This window comes from Podarcis tiliguerta (genome assembly GCF_965153285.1).
Source record: "Podarcis tiliguerta genome assembly, chromosome: 10".
Lineage (NCBI taxonomy): Eukaryota > Metazoa > Chordata > Lepidosauria > Squamata > Lacertidae > Podarcis > Podarcis tiliguerta.
Window position 1 is genome coordinate 70,262,893 of NC_139543.1, and position 17,670 is coordinate 70,280,562.

The following is a 17,670-nucleotide window of genomic DNA, read 5'->3' on the forward strand; positions in this document are numbered from 1 at the left end:
ACCCGCGTCCCTTAATCTAAAGATTAAACTACATCAAAGTCTCCCCGCTCCCCTGTGGAGGCTTCGTGCCGCTAAGGCAGAAGCTAGAATAGCTAGAGGGAGGCTTCGCAGGCTACCCCAGAGCTGCTCAGGAGCGTGGGGCATCTGAGCGCAGCCTGCCCGCTGCTCCCAGGGCTGGAGGGGAAGCCCATGTTCCCCCCGCCAGCCCCAAAGAGCAGCCTGCCCACTGCTCCCTGATCTTATCGGGGCTGGTGGAGGAAGCCCCGGTTGCTCTGCCGGCACCCAGAGTTTTCCTCGCCAGCCCTAAAGAGTGGCTCAGGAGCGTGCCGCACTCCGGCCATTTAGCTCCAGGGACCACATATTCACTCCAAAAGACGTACAGACATTTCCCCTTAGTTTTTAAGAGGAAAAAAGTGCTTCTTATGGAGCGAAAAATATGGTAGATAGAGGAGATCTGGTTGACACAGCGTAGTTGGACTTTGAAAAAGCTTTTGGCAAAGTAACTCACCAAAGACTCCAGACTGATCTCGGCAGTCGAGGAAAAAGAGGTCTTCTTGTGGATCAGGAATTGGTCAAGTTGCTGGAAGCAGAGAGTTGGAATAAATGGACAGTTCTCCAAATGGAGGGAAGTGGAGACTCGCAAGGATCAGTGCTGGTTGGGACTTGTGCTTTTTAACTTGCTTAGATCCAGGGAAGGCCAGAGAGCTGGCCAGGCTGACACTGAATCGTCCGGGGTCTTCAAAACAGAAAGAGATTTGTGAAGAGCTCTGAAAGGACCTCTCCAGACAGAGGGGTGGAGTGAAAAAATGGCAAAGTCATGCATGGGGCGGGGATGTGAATATATTAATTTCACATGTAGGTTCACGAGGCCTGAACTGCCGGTGGTGGACCAGGAGGAAGACCTTGTGGTCCTAGTAGACAGCTCATCTGGTGTGTCTTGGCCGTGAAAAGGCTCAGAAAACGGCCACCAAAATTATAAAAGCGGTCGAATAGACTACCTTGTGCAGGAAGGTTTCATTAAAACTTTTCGGCCTACCACGTTTGCTTTCCTTTCGTCGTTTCCCTCTCCTTATTTCACGTTTGGTTTCCTGTTTCCTGTTGTGCGTTGAAAAGTTTTGATGGAACTCTATGCAAAACAGGAAAATAAAAACATAAACCGCCGGCTCTTGCTGCTGGCCTGTGACTCCGGCGTGAGGTCGGTGGGGTGCAGAAAGGGTTCTGGCGGGCAGAGGTGGCTTGGACCCCGCGATTGAGTTTGCACCGCGCTGGCCCTGACCTGTCCCCTTGCTTCCCGCCAGGCCTGCGACTCCATCCCCCACGTCGAGGAGCCCTGCGACAGCGTCCAGCTCCGCCAGCCCTTCCCGGCGCCCCACGCCGGCGGCTACCCCCCGCACTGGGTACCAGGAGCTTGCTCTCGCTTCTCTCGGACGCTCTGTCTTTTCCTACTGCCTCTCTCCCCATCTCTCTGCCTCTCTTGGGAAGAGGGGCTGCCCTCCTCGGGGAAAAGCCCCCACTCTCCACGCAGCTCTTTAAAGGAGCGCTGAGCAGAGCCTCCTGCCTGCATTCGCCCCATAAGACGCACACACACTTCCCCTTACTTTTTAGGAGGGAAAAAGTGCATCTTATGCAGCGAAAAATACGATAGCTATTTTTAGCCGTTTGTTTTCCCCAACTGGCAGCCGATGGGTCCAAGCAGGAGATGGTGTGCTTGCCTGTTTCCTATGCCCAGGGCGACGGCCCGGACTGGCCTGCTTCCATGGGGTGCCTACTCTCTTACTGCCCCCTTTCTTTGCAGCTCTGTGCATCTTTTCAGCCTGCCTGCCCCTCCAGCACTGCTGCGGCGGGTGCCCCCCACCCTCCTTCGCCCTCGCTTCACTGTCGGGTGCTCTTCTTCCCTCCCTCTGCCTGTACTTAGTCCTTTCTCTCTCTTTCTCTCCCTCTCTCTCTCCTTCTCTCCTTTCCGCCCCCTTCCCCCACCAGGCTACGGACGAGCCCGTTGCCCCGCCAGAGACCATGGACTCCATGCTGCGCCCCTTCAACCTGGTCATCCCCTTCACCGTCCAGAAGGGGGACATCACAGGTAGGGGCGGCTACGCCAAAAAACATCTGGGGAGCCCCAGGACTGGCAGAGGGCTCGGGATCCTTAGGGATGGGGAGGGTGTTATTCACTTACAGTGGTGCCTTGGTTCTCAAGCTTAATCCATCCCGGAAGTCCATTCCAAATCCAGGCGTGTGCCTCCTGTCTGGGGAACCAAGGCTGAGCTTGGCAGTCCCTGCGCAATGTTGCTTAAAAGCTACCTGCAGTTTTACCATTTACAGTGGTACCTTGGTTCTCAAATTTAATCTGTTCCGGAAGTCTGTTCCAAAACCAAAACGTTCCAAAACCAAGGCGTGCTTTCCCATAGAAAGCAATGCAAAGTGGATCAATCCGTTCCAGACTTTTAAAAACAACCCCTAAATCAGCAATTTAACATGAATTTTGCTATCTAATGTGATCATTGATCCATAAGATGAAAGCACTAATCAATGTACTGTACTATAAAATAAATAAAACGGTATTGTAGATGATGAAAATTAATTCCCCCCCCCTTACCTGCACTGATGATAGTCATTGTTTGGCTTTTATCCATTTTTGCAGTCACACAGTCAATCAATCAGTAGCTGAACTGGGTTCCTCACAGCCACAAAAACAAAAAATAAAACCCACATACAGCAACAGTGTTTTGTGTTGTGTAGGCTCCTATGATGTAAGTCATGGGCCCCGCCTGCTAGTCTGCTCCCTAAAATATCACTGGTTTGCTCCTCTCTATATAGAGGGTGCCTACATTCCGCATGGACTGATTGCATGTACAAAATGTGCAAATGGCTTTAGATGCCTATTGGGTCCATCAATTGCCGTATAGCAGATATTCCACACAAAAAACAGTGACCATTTGTTGTTTACAAAGGACAGATGGACATAGAAAGGGCCCCATTACCTTCAGGAGCTTAGGGCCTCATCAAACCAAAAGCCGTCCCCATTGCTCAACTTTAGATTGCCACGCGCACCAAACTTAGTTTTGCAGCCTCAGTGAGGACTGGATACTTGATGAATGTTGAGAGGGGAGGGACCAAGCTCTGCGCTGCAGCTAAGGATGCTTGACCCACAGTAGGTCCCAAAGTTCAAGGGATTCCGACTCAACATTAAAACAACAAAATTGAAATTATTATGAGGAAGGATTTCCTGATGGCGAGAGGTGTTTGACGGCAGAATGGACTCCCTCGGAAGGGGGCGGATTATGGGGTGGGCGCAACTCTTAGGAGCACAGCAGGCTCCCTGTGAGTCAGGCGAGGTTTCTGAGTCTGGCCCCGATCCACAGCTCTTTCCTCATACCTTCAGGTCTTAACAGCGTTCCCTTTCCCTCCCCCCCTCCCCGGTCTCCAGGCGAGGTGCGTATGCCTTCTGGCAAGACGGCACGGCCGCACATCACCGACAACAAGGACGGCACCGTGACGGTGAAGTACGCTCCCGTGGAGAAGGGTCTGCACGAGATGGACATCAAGTACGATGGAAACCATATCCCAGGTGAGAGGTCCTGCCGGGAATTCTTCAGATTCGATTCCTGCATTGCAGGGGGGGGGGGGTTGATGCAACAAAAAACAGCATAAAATACAGTATAAAACGTGAATAACAATAAATTCAGAATTCAGAAATCAATTTAGGGAGAAAATCCATCCAATAAACATTAGATAATCCCCAGGGCTAGCTGGCTAAGTTAGTCCTACTTGGGCCAGCGAGGAGACCAGGGGAGAATTAGCTGTGGGGTCTCAGAGTGGGTAATCTTCATAAAAAGGGGAGGAAGGGGAATAAAAGATCGGGCTAAGTCAGGGATTGAAAGTCAGGCAGAATAGCTCTGTCTTACAGGCCCTGAGGAAGGAAGATAGATAGATAGATAGATAGATAGATAGATAGATAGATAGATAATAATAATAATAATAATAATAATAATAATAATAATAATAATAGAGCTGGATGCCAGATTCAGTGAGCAGAGCACTAGAATAGAATTTGGGAAGATTCAGGACAAATGAAAGAAAGCTCGCACCCACTGACAGTTTTTACATCTTCACATGTACTATCCATGCATGTGCTAAAATTTCCACTGCAATGCCCCCCACAACAAAGTCGCGCACTGGGGTTTATTGGGGTTTTCGGTGGTGGCACCTGCCCTCCCACCAGATGTCAAAGAGAATAAGAACTACCAGACTTTTAGAAGACATCTGAAGGCAGCCCTGTTTAGAGAAGCTTTTAATGTTTGATGCATTACTGTATTTTAATATTCTGTTGAAAGCCGCCCAGAGTGGCTGGGGAAGCCCAGCCAGATGGGCAGGGTATAAATTATTATTATTATTATTATTATTATTATTATTATTATTATTATTATTTCACTCCAGCCTCCTCAGAGCACCCCCACCCAACCTGTTCTCCAAGCCTCCCCTCAATTCCCTGATCCCTCTCTCTTGTGCATGTCTACACGTAAATCGGCACACATTTCTGAGCGCCAGAAATGGAGGGAATTAGAAATCTTTTTCAAGCAGCCTGTGCCCCTCCCGCTGACGTCTCTTATCTCTGCGCCTAGGGAGCCCTCTCCAGTTCTACGTGGATGCCATCAACGCCCGGCACGTCAGCGCTTACGGACCTGGGCTGAGCCACGGCATGGTTAACAAGCCGGCAACCTTCACCATCGTCACCAAGGATGCCGGAGAAGGTAAGGCAGGTGGTCCCACGGTGCAGCGCATCCCGTCTCTAAAAGCCAGCTGCAGTTATGGCACCTGGAAGCATAGATTTGATCCAAGGTGGGAAGAGGGCACCCAATTATTCTCTCCGTACAGTGGCGTAGCGTGGGTTGTCAGCACCCGGGGCAAGGCAAGTAATTTGCGCCCCCTAACCCGGGGCAAGGCAAGTAATTTGTGCCCCCCCCCCCGCTGCACTGTCCCTCCCCCAGATAGTCCCTCGCTCTCTCTCCGCACTGCACCGCACGCCTGGCACCCTCCCCTCCACAGTGGGCGGCAACCCGGCGGCTCGGATCGGATTCGCACAGCCAGCACTGCAGTGAGAGAGAGTGAGTGAGCCAGGTAAGGGCAGAGAGCTGCGAGTGCGAGCGCACCCCCCCCAGATGTTGCAGCCGGCCCCCCCTGCACCCCCCACGCTACGCCACTGTCTCCGCAGTCTTCACATCCCTGGACAGCATTGTTGCTTCCCTGACCGTGCAGCTCCCAAACCACACACACAGACCGCTCTCTGGTGTCCATAGCCAGGGCAAAGTTGCCCCAAGATCTCCCAGGTGATGGAGGAGAGAAGGTGGACTGGCTGGTACCCGAGGACAGGTGTGGAGGCGAGAGGGATGTCAGGCAGGGCAGCGTCCAATCCAGGGGACCTTGCATGCGTGCAGCCGACGGAGAGCAGTGCAGAAGCTGAAAGGGGAGAGAGGGGAAAATAGAGCATTTCTGTGGTTTCTGGGTGGAAGGGAGGACCAGACAGTGCCAGTCCTGTGACCCGGCTGCCTTCTCTTCGCCCCAGGAGGCCTGTCGCTTGCTGTGGAGGGTCCCTCCAAGGCCGAAATCACCTGCAAGGACAACAAAGATGGCACCTGCACTGTCTCCTACTTGCCGACGGCCCCCGGGGATTACAACATCATCGTGCGCTTCGACGACAAGCACATCCCGGGCAGCCCCTTCACCGCCAAGATCACAGGTGAGCCTTGCTCTCCAGTTAATGTGGGACGGCACAACGGCACTTCCTCCCCTTTCGCCGCTCTCACTTCGCACCCACCCTTCAGAACACCAGTGACCCGAATTCCTACAGACTGCCCCGGATCACCTTGTGGGGGACTTGCGTGAGGGGAAACTTAATACAGCAGTACCTCTGGTTGCGAACGCGATCCATTCCGGAGGCCCGTTCACAACATGAAAAGAACGCAACCCACAGCGGCGTGGGGTATAAATAGGACCCTCGTACCTACAGGACCGCCTCTCCCGGTATGCCCCACGGAGAGCCTCAAGGTCCATAAATAGCAACACCCTAGTCGTCCCGGGCCCTAAGGAACTCAGATTAGCCTCAACCAGAGCCAGGGCCTTTTCAACTCTGGCCCCAGCCTGGTGGAACACTCTCTCTCAGACCAGGGCCCTGCAGGATCTGATTTCTTTCCGCAGGGCCTGTAAGACAGAGTTGTTCCGCCTGGCCTTTCGCTTGGGATCAACTTGATCCCCTTCCCCTCTTTCTTTCTTTTTTCCTTTCTCCTCCTGTGAAGAGGCTGCATTTTAATCTTTTAATGTTGTATTTTAATCTTGTTTTTTAAGTTGTATTTTAAGCAACTTGTTTTCATTATTGATTGTTAGCCGCCCTGAGCCCGGTCTTCGCTGGGGAGGGCGGGGTAGAAATAAAAAATTATTATTATTATTATTATTATTATTATTATTATTAAACAAATGCAGACATGAAATAAAGCCAAAATAGCTAACCTGTGGACAGAAGGTAATAATAATAATAATAATAATAATAATAATAATAATAATAATGTTGCTTTATTATTCATACCCCGCCCATCTGGCTGGGTTTCCCCAGCCACTCTGGGTGGCTTCCAACAGAATATTAAAATGCAACAATCTATTAAACATTAAAAGCATCCCTAGTAGAGACTAAAAGGGACGCGGGTGGCGCTGTGGGTAAAAGCCTCAGCGCCTAGGGCTTGCCGATCGAAAGGTCGGCGGTTCGAATCCCCGCGGCAGGGTGCGCTCCCGTTGTTCAGTCCCAGCGCCTGCCAACCTAGCAGTTCGAAAGCACTCCCGGGTGCAAGTAGATAAATAGGGACCGCTTACTAGCGGGAAGGTAAACGGCGTTTCTGTGTGCGGCTCTGGCTCGCCAGAGCAGTGATGTCACGCTGGCCACGTGACCCGGAAGTGTCTTCGGACAGCGCTGGCGCTTGGCCTCTTTGAGTGAGATGGGTGCACAACCCTAGAGTCTGTCAAGACTGGCCCGTACGGGCAGGGGTACCTTTACCTTTTTTTTAGTAGAGACTAAAGCTGTATATTATGATGTAAAAGTAAATGGTTGGGCAAGCTGAGGTCATGAAATGAGGGCCCTGTTCTACTGAGGGCGAAGAATCAGAATACAGTGGTACCTCTGGATACGCACACCTCTGGTTGTGTATCCTTCGAGTTATGCACGCGGCACATTTCTCCGGGTTTCACCGTGCGTGCATGCGCAGAAGCGCTCTATGCGCTGCACGCTTGCGCAGAACCTCCGGCTGCGAATTCCTCGGGATCCGACAAGAGCTCTGGAACGGATCCTGTGCGCGACCGGAGGTACCGCTGTATTTCTTCTGGCGTTCCCGCGTTGTGCTCAGTCTCACTCACGGACTTCCCCTTCCCAGGCGATGATTCCATGCGCACCTCCCAGCTGAATGTGGGAACATCCACCGACGTCTCTCTGAAAATCACTGAGAGTGACCTGAGCTTGCTCACCGCCAGCATCCGTGCGCCGTCCGGCAACGAAGAGCCCTGCTTGCTGAAGCGCCTGCCAAACCGGCACATCGGTGAGTTTGCTGAGAGTTTTCTTCCTTTTTTTTTTTTGCAAATTTTGCTCACCAACAGATGGAGGAGACCTGTGAAAATCGCAAAGGTGTGCTCTCTTGATGCCTTACCTTCCTTTTAAATAATTTTGTCTTAAGTTTTCCACTTAACAATCCAGACTTTCAGCCTTTGGCTCAGAGGGGCTCAGAAGGCGAACATACCTGTGCTCCTTGGGAAATCCCTTATTTTGGCTGCTGATCCCTTATTTCCGAGGCTGCTGGTCCCTTATTTTCAAATCTGTAAGTTGACAGCCATGGCACTGACTCTTCCCTCTCTCTCCCCCCCCCAGGCATCTCCTTCACCCCCAAGGAAGTCGGGGAGCATGTGGTCAGCGTGAAGAAGAGCGGCAAGCACGTCACCAACAGCCCCTTCAAGATCATGGTGGGGCAGTCAGAGATCGGAGACGCCAGCAAGGTTAAAGTCTCAGGAAAAGGGCTGGTGGAAGGGCGGACCTTTGAGGTATCCGAATTCATCGTGGACACGCGCACCGCAGGTGAGGGGAGAAGGGGGCGTGGAGATGCGCCTGTTTGTCTCGGGATAGGAATCGTGGCAACGTAGAGTTGGAGGGAACCCCAAAAGTCATCTAGTCTGGCTCCCAGATTCTCGACTCGATCATACACGGTTTTAGCTTTTCTTTCTTTCGTAAAACCTTTATTGGCATCACATACAACATCCAAAGGGATGCGGGTGACGCTGTGGGTTAAACCACAGAGCCTAGGACCGTGCACTGCTCTGACCCCTGTAAAACTAGCAAAAATATATCATAATAGGACGCGGGTGGCGCTGTGGGTTAAACCACAGAGCTTAGGACTTGCCGATCAGAAGGTCGGCGGTTCGAATCCCCATGACGAGGTGAGCTCCCGTTGCTCGGTCCCTGCTCCTGCCAACCTAGCAGTTTGAAAGCACGTCAAAGTGCAAGTAGATAAGTAGGTACCGCTCTGGTGGGAAGGTAAACGGCGTTTCCGTGCGCTGCTCTGGTTCGCCAGAAGCGGCTTAGTCCTGCTGGCCACATGACTTGGAAGCTGTACGCCGGCTCCCTTGGCCAATAAAGCGAGATGAGTGCCGCAACCCCAGAGTTGGCCACGACTGGACCTAACGGTCAGGGGTCCCTTTACCTTTACGTTACAGCATCCAAAACAAATCAATACACAATTACCACTTCCCCAGTGGCACAAAACATTTGCTAAATAAAGGAGGCAGAGCAGTCTAACGTCACATCTCTAGGTCTCCAGGGAGATCAGACGTCTGCAGTGAACCTATTATTGAGAGGCTTAAACAAGCCTGCAACCAGTTATCTGCTGTGCATTTAAAAGGGGAATGTAAACTCTGCTACATAAAGAAACTTGCTAACGCAAGTTAGGAAGGATATTAATAAACAATATCTCCTCTCCTGCTTCCCTGAACATTCCCATAGTTTAAACCAGCGGTTCTCAACCTGTGGGTCCCCAGATGTTGTTGGACTACAACTCCCATCATCCCTGACCACTGGTCATGCTGGCTAGGCATGATGGGAGTTGTAGTCCAAGATCTGGGGACTCACAGGTTGAGAAACACTGGTTTAAATGATTCGGCTCTCCCAGAGCGAAAGAGACGGGCCTGACACTGTCTGCTTCCTTCCCCTCCAGGTTATGGCGGCCTCGGCCTGTCCATCGAGGGCCCCAGCAAAGTGGACATCAACTGCGAGGACATGGAGGACGGCACCTGCAAAGTCACCTACTGCCCCACGGAGCCCGGGAACTACATCATCAACATCAAGTTTGCCGACAAGCACGTGCCAGGTCTGTGCCTCTCTCGCGCCGGCGTGTCCTCTGTGCGTTGCAGGCTTCAAGGTTCTAGTCCTCAGCTTCCCGGCCTTCTCTGCTTCCCTGCCCCACCAGCGACACTTGCAAAAGGTGACCCCCGCCCCAGCCTCTCGCAACGGAGGGAAGGCGGCCACCGGTCACTGGGGAAAAGGGTTAGGCAAATTCCCGGAGGAGGAGATTGCTGTCGATGGCTCCTAGCTAGGATGGCTATGTTCAGCGTCCACAATTGGAGGCCGTGATGCTTCTGAACGGCAGTTGGTGGACATTGCCGGAGTAGGGAGAGGGCTCTGGTGCTTGGATCTCAGCCAGGAGTGACGTTACCTTTTCTAGGTAAAGGTAAAGGGACCCCTGACCATTAGGTCCAGTCGTGGCCGACTCTGGGGTTGCGGCGCTCATCTCGCTTTATTGGCCGAGGGAGCCAGCGTACAGCTTCCGGGTCATGTGGCCAGCATGACTGAGCCACTTCTGGCGAACCAGAGCAGTGCACGGAAATGCCGTTTACCTTCCCGCCGGAGTGGTACCTATTTATCTACTGGCACTTTTGTGCTTTTGAACTGCTAGGTTGGCAGGAGCAGGGACCGAGCAACGGGAGCTCACCCCGTCGTGGGGATTTGAACCGCCGACCTTCTGATTGGCAAGTCCTAGGCTCTGTGGTTTAACCCACAGCGGTCCGCGAGTATTTCCGCATAGAGTGGCGCCCTCTCAAGTGATAGTACAAGAGGTGGTTCATGGGCGCTTATCTCAGCGTTCTTCCCTGGGTGGTCTCCACCCATTAAAGCACCCCCACCTCCCTGGGAACGAACTCTGCTTGATGTGGGTGGATTCTGGATTCTAGACTCTTATGAAATCATCCAGTTTACACTGTTTGCTGTGGGCTCACTTGCGGAGATGAAGCCGATTGCTTCTTTTCCTTAGACATTTTCACAGAAGTGCAGCCGCTCCTAGTTTCAGCTGTAAATCAGGAAACTCAGCGTGGTGTAGTTGTTAAGAGCGGTAGTCTTGTAATCTGGGGAACTGGGTTCGCGTCTCCGCTCCTTCACATGTAGCTGCTGGGTGACCTTGGGCCAGTCACACTTCTCTGAAGTCTCTCAGCCCCACTCACCCCACAGAGTGTTTGTTGGGGGGGAGGAAGGGAAAGGAGAATGTTAGCCGCTTTGAGACTCCTTAAAGGGAGTGAAAGGCGGGATATCAAATCCAAACTCTTCTTCTTCTTCTTCTTCTTCTTCTTCTTCTTCTTCTTCTTCTTCTTCTTCTTCTTCTTCTTCTTCTTCTTCTTCTTCTTCCAAGATTAGAGTGTTTGATCTCTCCTGCTGCTGATAAGTAGTTGGTAGATTGAGTCAAGCTGGAGCTAATTAAGGCTTTCTCCGGGACTTTCCAGGACTTTCTCTAAAACTTTTGGCTTAAACTTTGTCATTAAAATAACTAAGGAAGAGATAGCGAGCGATAAACTAAAACTGGCAAAAGTTAATAAAAAGCTGATAAAACTAGTAAAAACTAATAAAAACCGCACAACCAACGCGGAGCTCAAATCAATGCTTCCTCTAACGATGTCATCTTGGTTCCTTCTCGGCATTTGGCTAAGGTCAAGTGCAGAGTGGACCGCTTGCCTGACTCTTAAGATATTCTGCAGAACCTCCAGGTCCATAGGCAGTCTATCCAGATTATTAGGTTCTTAGGGGTATTTGGTCACTGCGAGAACAGGGTATCACCCTAGATGAGCTGCTGGTCTGATCCAGCCGGGCTCCTCTGACGTTCTTGGGGGTGAAGTCGAAGGGAAGTGGAAGAGTGAGAGCCCCTTGCCTGCCTCTCTTTCCACACCAAAGCAAGTAATAATAATGATAATAATAATTTATTATTTATACCCCGCCCATCTGGCCGGGCTTCCCCAGCCACTCTGGGCAGCTTCCAAAAAAATATTAAAATACTGTAATACATCAAACATTAAAAGCTTCCCTAAACAGGGCTGCCTTCAGATGTCTTCTAAAAGTCTGGTAGTTGTTGTTCTCGTTGACATCTGATGGGAGGGCATTCCACAGGGCGGGCGCCACCACCGAGAAGGCCCTCTGCCTGGTTCCCTGTATCCCCACTTCTAGCAGTGAGGGAATTGCCAGAAGGCCCTCAGCACTGGACCTCAGTGTCCAGGCTGGACAATGGGGGTGGAGACGCTCCTTCAGGTATACTGGACCAAGTAGTTTCCGGGTCACCTTCAAAGGTAGCCCCACGTAGAGCGCATTGCAGTAGTCCAAGCGGGAGATAACCAGAGCATGCAAAATTTTCTTTCTTTATCGTATAGTCTTTACCTACCAGATCGCTTTTCCCCACACATGCCCACTTGACCAAGACTGGCACTCCTGCCGGTGCCACCTCATACCTGTTCCACGCTCGTAGGAACTTGATTGTCCAGCATGGCAGCGCTGGCCCTTTGTAAACTCCCTGCCAATTGGTTTTCCTTTCGGCGCCTGCAGGAAACATTCTAGTTGAGATGCTTAGAGAAAGTTGGTGAGGATTTTAACCTCTTTTGCAGGATTTCTCCTTTTCTTATGCTTTAAACCATGGGTGGGCAAACTAAGGCCTGGGGGCTGGATCCGACCCAATCACCTTCTCAATCTGGCCCGCGGACGGTCTGGGAATCAGTGTGTTTTTACATGAGTAGAATGTGTCCTTTTATTTAAAATGCATCTCTGGGTTATTTGCGGGGCATAGGAATTCGTTCATTTCTCCCCCCAAAATATAGTCCGGCCCCTGCAAGGTCTGAGGGACAGTGGACTGGCCCCCTGCTGAAAAGGTTTGTTGACCCCTGCTTTAAAGTGTTGCCGTAAGATTTTCTTGCCTTACATTTTTTGTAAACCGCTTTGAGGTTTCCCCCGTCCCCAGAAAAACAAACAAACAAGCGGTATACAGTGGTGCCTCGCAAGACGAAATTAATTCGTTCCACGAGTCTCTTCATCTAGCGGTTTTTTCGTCTTGCGAAGCAACCCTATTAGCGGCTTAGTGGATTAGCGCTATTAGCGGTTTAGCGGCTATTAGCGGCTATTAAAGGCTTAAGGGATTAGCGGATTAGCAGCTTAGAAAAAGGGGGTGGGGAGCGAAAAAAAATCTCAAGACTTGCAAGACATTTTCGTCTTGCGAAGCAAGCCCATAGGGAAATTCGTCCTGCGAAGCGCATTGAAAAACAGAAAACCCTTTCGTCTAGCGGGTTTTCCGTCTTGCGAGGCATTCGTCTTGCGGGGCACCACTGTATAACTTTTGCGAAATTTCACCCCAGAGTCAAAACCCAGCCGCCTTTTGGGTGTAGCTTGGGATACCACCGGGATCTCGGGGTAACAGGTATGTGTCGCTGCCTTTCCAGGAAGCCCCTTCACCGTGAAGATGTCGGGCGAGGGACGGATGAAGGAGAGCATCACCCGCCGGCGCCAGGCGCCATCCATCGCCACCATCGGCAGCACCTGCGACCTGAACCTCAAAATCCCAGGTAAGGGGGCACATTTTGGGGAGCAGGGGGGGGGGGGTAGGGGGCAGCCAAGGGCCCAAGACCTGAACAGGACCACCAGGGGATTTTGTTTCCACCCCTATCCCACCCCCTTCCTTCTTTCTGCTCTGTCACCGGTGTGGTCCAGACTGGAGCTGAAACAGCACCTCTTGCACAAATCTGGGATTCCAGAATTTTGAAGAAGAAAACCCCTTTCTTTTCTTTTTACATTTTTATTAATTTTTTAACATATCAATTCCAGCAATCATACACATATCTTCACATCTTACATACCGTATTTTTCGCCCTATAGGACGCACCATCCCATAAGGCGCACCTAGTTTTTTTGGGGGGGGAAATAAAGGGGAAAACATTATTCCCCCCCCCCAGGCGCGGGGTTGGGGCGGGGGAAGCCCGAGCTTCCCCCGACCCCAGCCCCCAAACAGGCAGCTCTCTGCAAGCCGTGGGAGCCCAGCGCTGGCTCCCGCTGCTTGCTGAGAGGTCCGCGAAGCCTGGACGCGCTGAGCTCAGCGCACGCAGGCTTCAGCATGCAGGCAACTCTCCTTCAATTAACACCTTCAATTTACTATCTCCATCTCTTTTCTTATTGGCTTAAATCCATATTACTGTGCAACATTCTTATTCTAACCCCAGACCTGTTTGATACTTCCAAGTACTTTCTAATTCTCTTATATTACAATAGTTAGCTAGATAATCTTTAAAATTTCTTCGCGGGACCCTCTTTCTAACCCTCCTGTCTCCCCTCTCTCTTGCCCCCGCTTCTCCTTCCTCCGCCGCCGCCTCCCGCGCAGGGAACTGGTTCCAGATGGTCTCGGCCCAGGAGCGGCTAACGCGCACTTTCACGCGCAGCAGCCACACTTACACGCGCACCGAGCGGACGGAGATCAGCAAGACCCGGGGCGGCGAGACCAAGCGAGAGGTGCGGGTGGAGGAGTCCACCCAAGTGGGCGGGGACCCCTTCCACAACGTCTTCGGAGACTTCCTGGGGCGCGAGAGCCTCGGCTCTTTCGGGAGCATCGCCCGGACAACCCAGGAGGGTGCGTGGGTGCAGTGTGCCGTGTTGTGGGGTTGCATGGGCCTCTCGTGTGCGCCTGTGTGCGGGGTTTTTTTTGCACGGAGTCGGGCAGAGGTGCGCCTGCGAGCGGGCATAATTTTAGGAGTTTCGCTCTACACTTAATTGCATGTGCACCCCACTATTGGGATGGAGGAGCTCAAGGGGGGGCTATGCATGGTTCCCCCCCCTCACTAGGCCTAGGACCCACGTACCTACGGGACCGCCTCTCCTGGTATGCCCCATAGAGGACCTTAACACTTTGGTGGTCCTTAGCCGCAAGGTGGTTAGATTGGTCTCAACTAGGGCCAGGGCCTTTTTGGTACTGGCCCCGACTTGATGGAATGCTCTGTCACAAGAGACTAGGGCCCTGCGGGACTTGACATCTTTCCGCAGGGCCTGCAAGTCAGAGCTGTTAAACCTGGCCTTTGGTTTGGACTCAGTCTGACTCTTATGTTTCCTTCCTCTTATGGTTTTGATCTATGGGCTACTATTAAAATGAGGCTGCATTTTAAATTGCATTTTAACTTGTACAGTGGTACCTCGGGTTACATACGCTTCAGGTTACAGACTCGGCTAACCCAGAAATAGTACCTCGGGTTAAGAACTTTGCTTCAGGATAAGAACAGAAATTGGGCTCCGGCGGTGCGGCAGCAGCAGGAGGCCCCATTAGCTAAAGTGGTGCTTCAGGTTAAGAACAGTTTCAGGTTAAGAACGGACCTCCGGAACGAATTAAGTACTTAACCCGAGGAACCACTGTATTTTAAATTGGGTTTTTTTCTCCCTCTCTTTTTTTGTATTTTAAATTGGGTTTTTTTCTCCCTCAGTCACAAGCACCATTTGAATGGCAATGCCCATCAACTTTTTTGGGGGGGGGGCTCCATTAGATATTTTAGGGGGGGGCAAAGCATGGGCGTAGCCAGGGTTTTTGTTAAGGGGGGGGGTCCAGAAAGTTGTTCAGCTTTGGGGGGAGATCATGGGTAAAAATGCCCCCCAAAAGTGGACATTACGGGGGGGGCAGGCTTCTGAAATTGAGTATTTTTTAATGCTTTTCAATAATTTTTGAGGAGCTGTCCTCCTGTGCCCGTGGGGTAAAAGGACTTGGCCCCTAGGAGTTGGCTCCTCTGCCATGAAGGCAAAACTGAGGATTTCAACGAAGCGTCTACGCCTTGGGGGCTTGGAGAGGCAGCCCTTTCTTAACGTTGCACGAGAATTTTGCTTATTTGCTATTCACTGCTCTGAAGCTCTTGATATCCTCTCCCTGTGTTTGTGTCGATTCAGTGCTCCAAACGGAGTTTAGAACTGCATTAAGCTCGTTCATGCATGGTCACAGTATATTTGCGTGTTTTGTCCCAGCTCCAACACCTGGTCTCTTGCATGACTCTGAATATTCGCACAAGGGGTCAGGGAAGGGGCATCCAGGAACAGAATTTTGCCGAGGCTCCTCTAATTTTAAAGCTTTCAGTGGATGCAGCGTATTCATTTCCAAACTGCAATCATCCCCCCCCCCATATTGATTATTTTATTGAGATTATCATAGCAAAGTAAATCAGAAAGAAGGGACACGGGTGGCGCTGTGGGTTAAACCACAGAGCCTAGGACTTGCCAATCAGAAGGTTGCCGATTCGAATCCCTGCGACGGAGTGAGCTCCCGTTGCTCGGTCCCAGCTCCTGCCAACCTAGCAGTTCAAAAGCACGTCAAAGTGCAAGCAGATAAATAGGTACTGCTCCGGCGGGAAGGTAAATGGCGTTTCCGTGTGCAGCTCTGGTTCGCCAGAAGCGGCTTAGTCCTGCTGGCCACATGACCCGGAAGCTGTATGCCGGCTCCCTCGGCCAGTAAAGTGAGATGAGCGCCGCAACCCCAGAGTCGGCCACAACTGGACCTAATGGTCAGGGGTCCCTTTACCTTTACGTTAAATCAGAAAGGAAAAGAAAGAAAAGAAAAAAGGAGGAAGAGAATACATAAAACACATTTTTAAAAGCAGAGGAAATCAGCAACAATAAAACAACCATATAAGGCTACAAAGCTTTAGCCTTTTAGATGGATAAACATATTGTTTAGATGAATAAACTTGTTGTTTCCCTCAAGGATGTGTTAATCCATGTGTCACTATGGTATCGAAAAACGCATTCTAAATATTAAATTTGTCCATGAAGGGAAACCATATTTCTCCTTGCAGTGTTTCCGTATCAGTCTTTTTGCAGATGTGAGAACATGGAAAATGCATTTACGTTGACCGATTGCCAGGCCCCATATATTCGGTATATAGTTAAGAGGATGTTATCTTCTAAAAATTATTAGCGCTTTCCCCACCATGATATTTATATACCCTAATACTTCCCCCAGGGACACAGATGGCACTGTTGTCTAAACCACAGAGCCTAGGGCTTGCCGATCGGAAGGTCGGTGGTTCGAATCCCCGCAACGGGGTGAGCTCCCATTGCTCAGTCCCTGCTCCTGCCAACCTAGCAGTTCGAAAGCACGTCAAAGTGCAAGTAGATAAATAGGTACCACTTCAGTGGGAAGGTAAACGGCGTTTCCGTGCGCTGCTCTGGTTCGCCAGAAGTGGCTTAGTCATGCTGGCCACATGGCCCGGAAAAACTGCGGACAAACTCCAGCTCCCTCGGCTTATAGAGCGAGATGAGCGCCGCAACCCCAGAGTCGTCCGCGACTGGACCTAACGGTCAGGGGTATCTTTACCTTTAATACTTTCCCCAAAACACCTGTTTTAAGGAAGCATTTTCCCTATTGCATCTCCAAACTACAGTCATGAGGACTAGAAACACGTTCCTTCAGTTATGAGCAATCGGAAACAGGAGCATTCGGGGGGGGGAGCCTCGGGCTGCTCTGATTGGCGAGGCTGCATGCGCGTGAGGCTGCTCGGGATTGGCCGGGCCTTTTTGCAGGCTCTCGATTGGCTGGCGGCCTTCTGATGGACTCTCCCCCTGTCTTCCTCCTCGCGGTCCAGGTGAGGCGGGCTTGCAGGCCATGACTGCTCAGGTGACCAGCCCGTCGGGGAAGATGGCGGAGGCGGAGATCATCGAAGGGGACGACAGCGCCTACTCGGTGCGCTTTGTGCCGCAGGAGATGGGCCCCCACACCGTCAACGTCAAGTACCGAGGGCAGCACGTCCCGGGAAGCCCTTTCCAGTTCACTGTGGGGCCTCTGGGGGAAGGAGGCTCCCACAAGGTGCGAGCGGGAGGGACCGGCCTGGAGAGAGGCGTGGCCGGCGTCCCAGGTAAGCACATGACAGTCTCAATGAATGAATCTTTATTTGCATCAGCCATCGACCATACAGTGGCGTAGTGTGGGTTGTCAGCACCCGGGGCAAGGCAAGTAATTTGTGCCCCCTAACCCGGGGCAAGGCAAGTAATTTGCGCCCCCCCGCTGCACTGTCCGTCCCCCAGATAGTCCCTCGCTCTCTCTCCGCACCACACCGCACGCCTGGCACCCTCCCCTCCGCAGTGGGCGGCGACCCGGCGGCTCGGATCGGATTCGCACAGCCAGCACTGCATTGAGAGAGAGTGAGTGAGCCAGGTAGGGGCAGAGAGCTGCGAGTGCGAGCGCCCCCCCCGATGCTGCGCCCGGTGCGGCCGGGCCCCCCTGCACCCCCCACGCTATGCCACTGCGGCCATAGTTGCATGGCAAGTCCCCTCCCAGTGGAAATAAAGACACATGACACAATTATTAAGGTTAATGGGCTAAATAAGGCCAC

General features: G+C 51.8%; 1 protein-coding gene across 4 annotated transcripts in view; it reads left to right on the top strand.

Annotated features, from left to right (window-relative positions):
* The window catches only part of FLNC (filamin C), a 123,833-nt gene that overhangs the window by 93,794 nt on the left and 12,369 nt on the right, over positions 1-17,670 (top strand). For 2 of the 4 annotated variants that reach the window (XM_083401609.1, XM_083401611.1), the window contains 11 exons: positions 1,299-1,397; positions 1,981-2,080; positions 3,425-3,565; positions 4,620-4,748; positions 5,561-5,734; positions 7,413-7,574; positions 7,901-8,104; positions 9,237-9,389; positions 12,763-12,885; positions 13,695-13,940; positions 16,924-17,193. In XM_083401609.1, the coding sequence (XP_083257735.1) occupies positions 1,299-1,397; positions 1,981-2,080; positions 3,425-3,565; positions 4,620-4,748; positions 5,561-5,734; positions 7,413-7,574; positions 7,901-8,104; positions 9,237-9,389; positions 12,763-12,885; positions 13,695-13,940; positions 16,924-17,193 (1,801 nt within the window). The remainder of the gene's footprint in view (positions 1-1,298; positions 1,398-1,980; positions 2,081-3,424; positions 3,566-4,619; positions 4,749-5,560; positions 5,735-7,412; positions 7,575-7,900; positions 8,105-9,236; positions 9,390-12,762; positions 12,886-13,694; positions 13,941-16,923; positions 17,194-17,670) is intronic. The other 2 variants (XM_083401610.1, XM_083401612.1) reach the window with 1 other exon arrangement.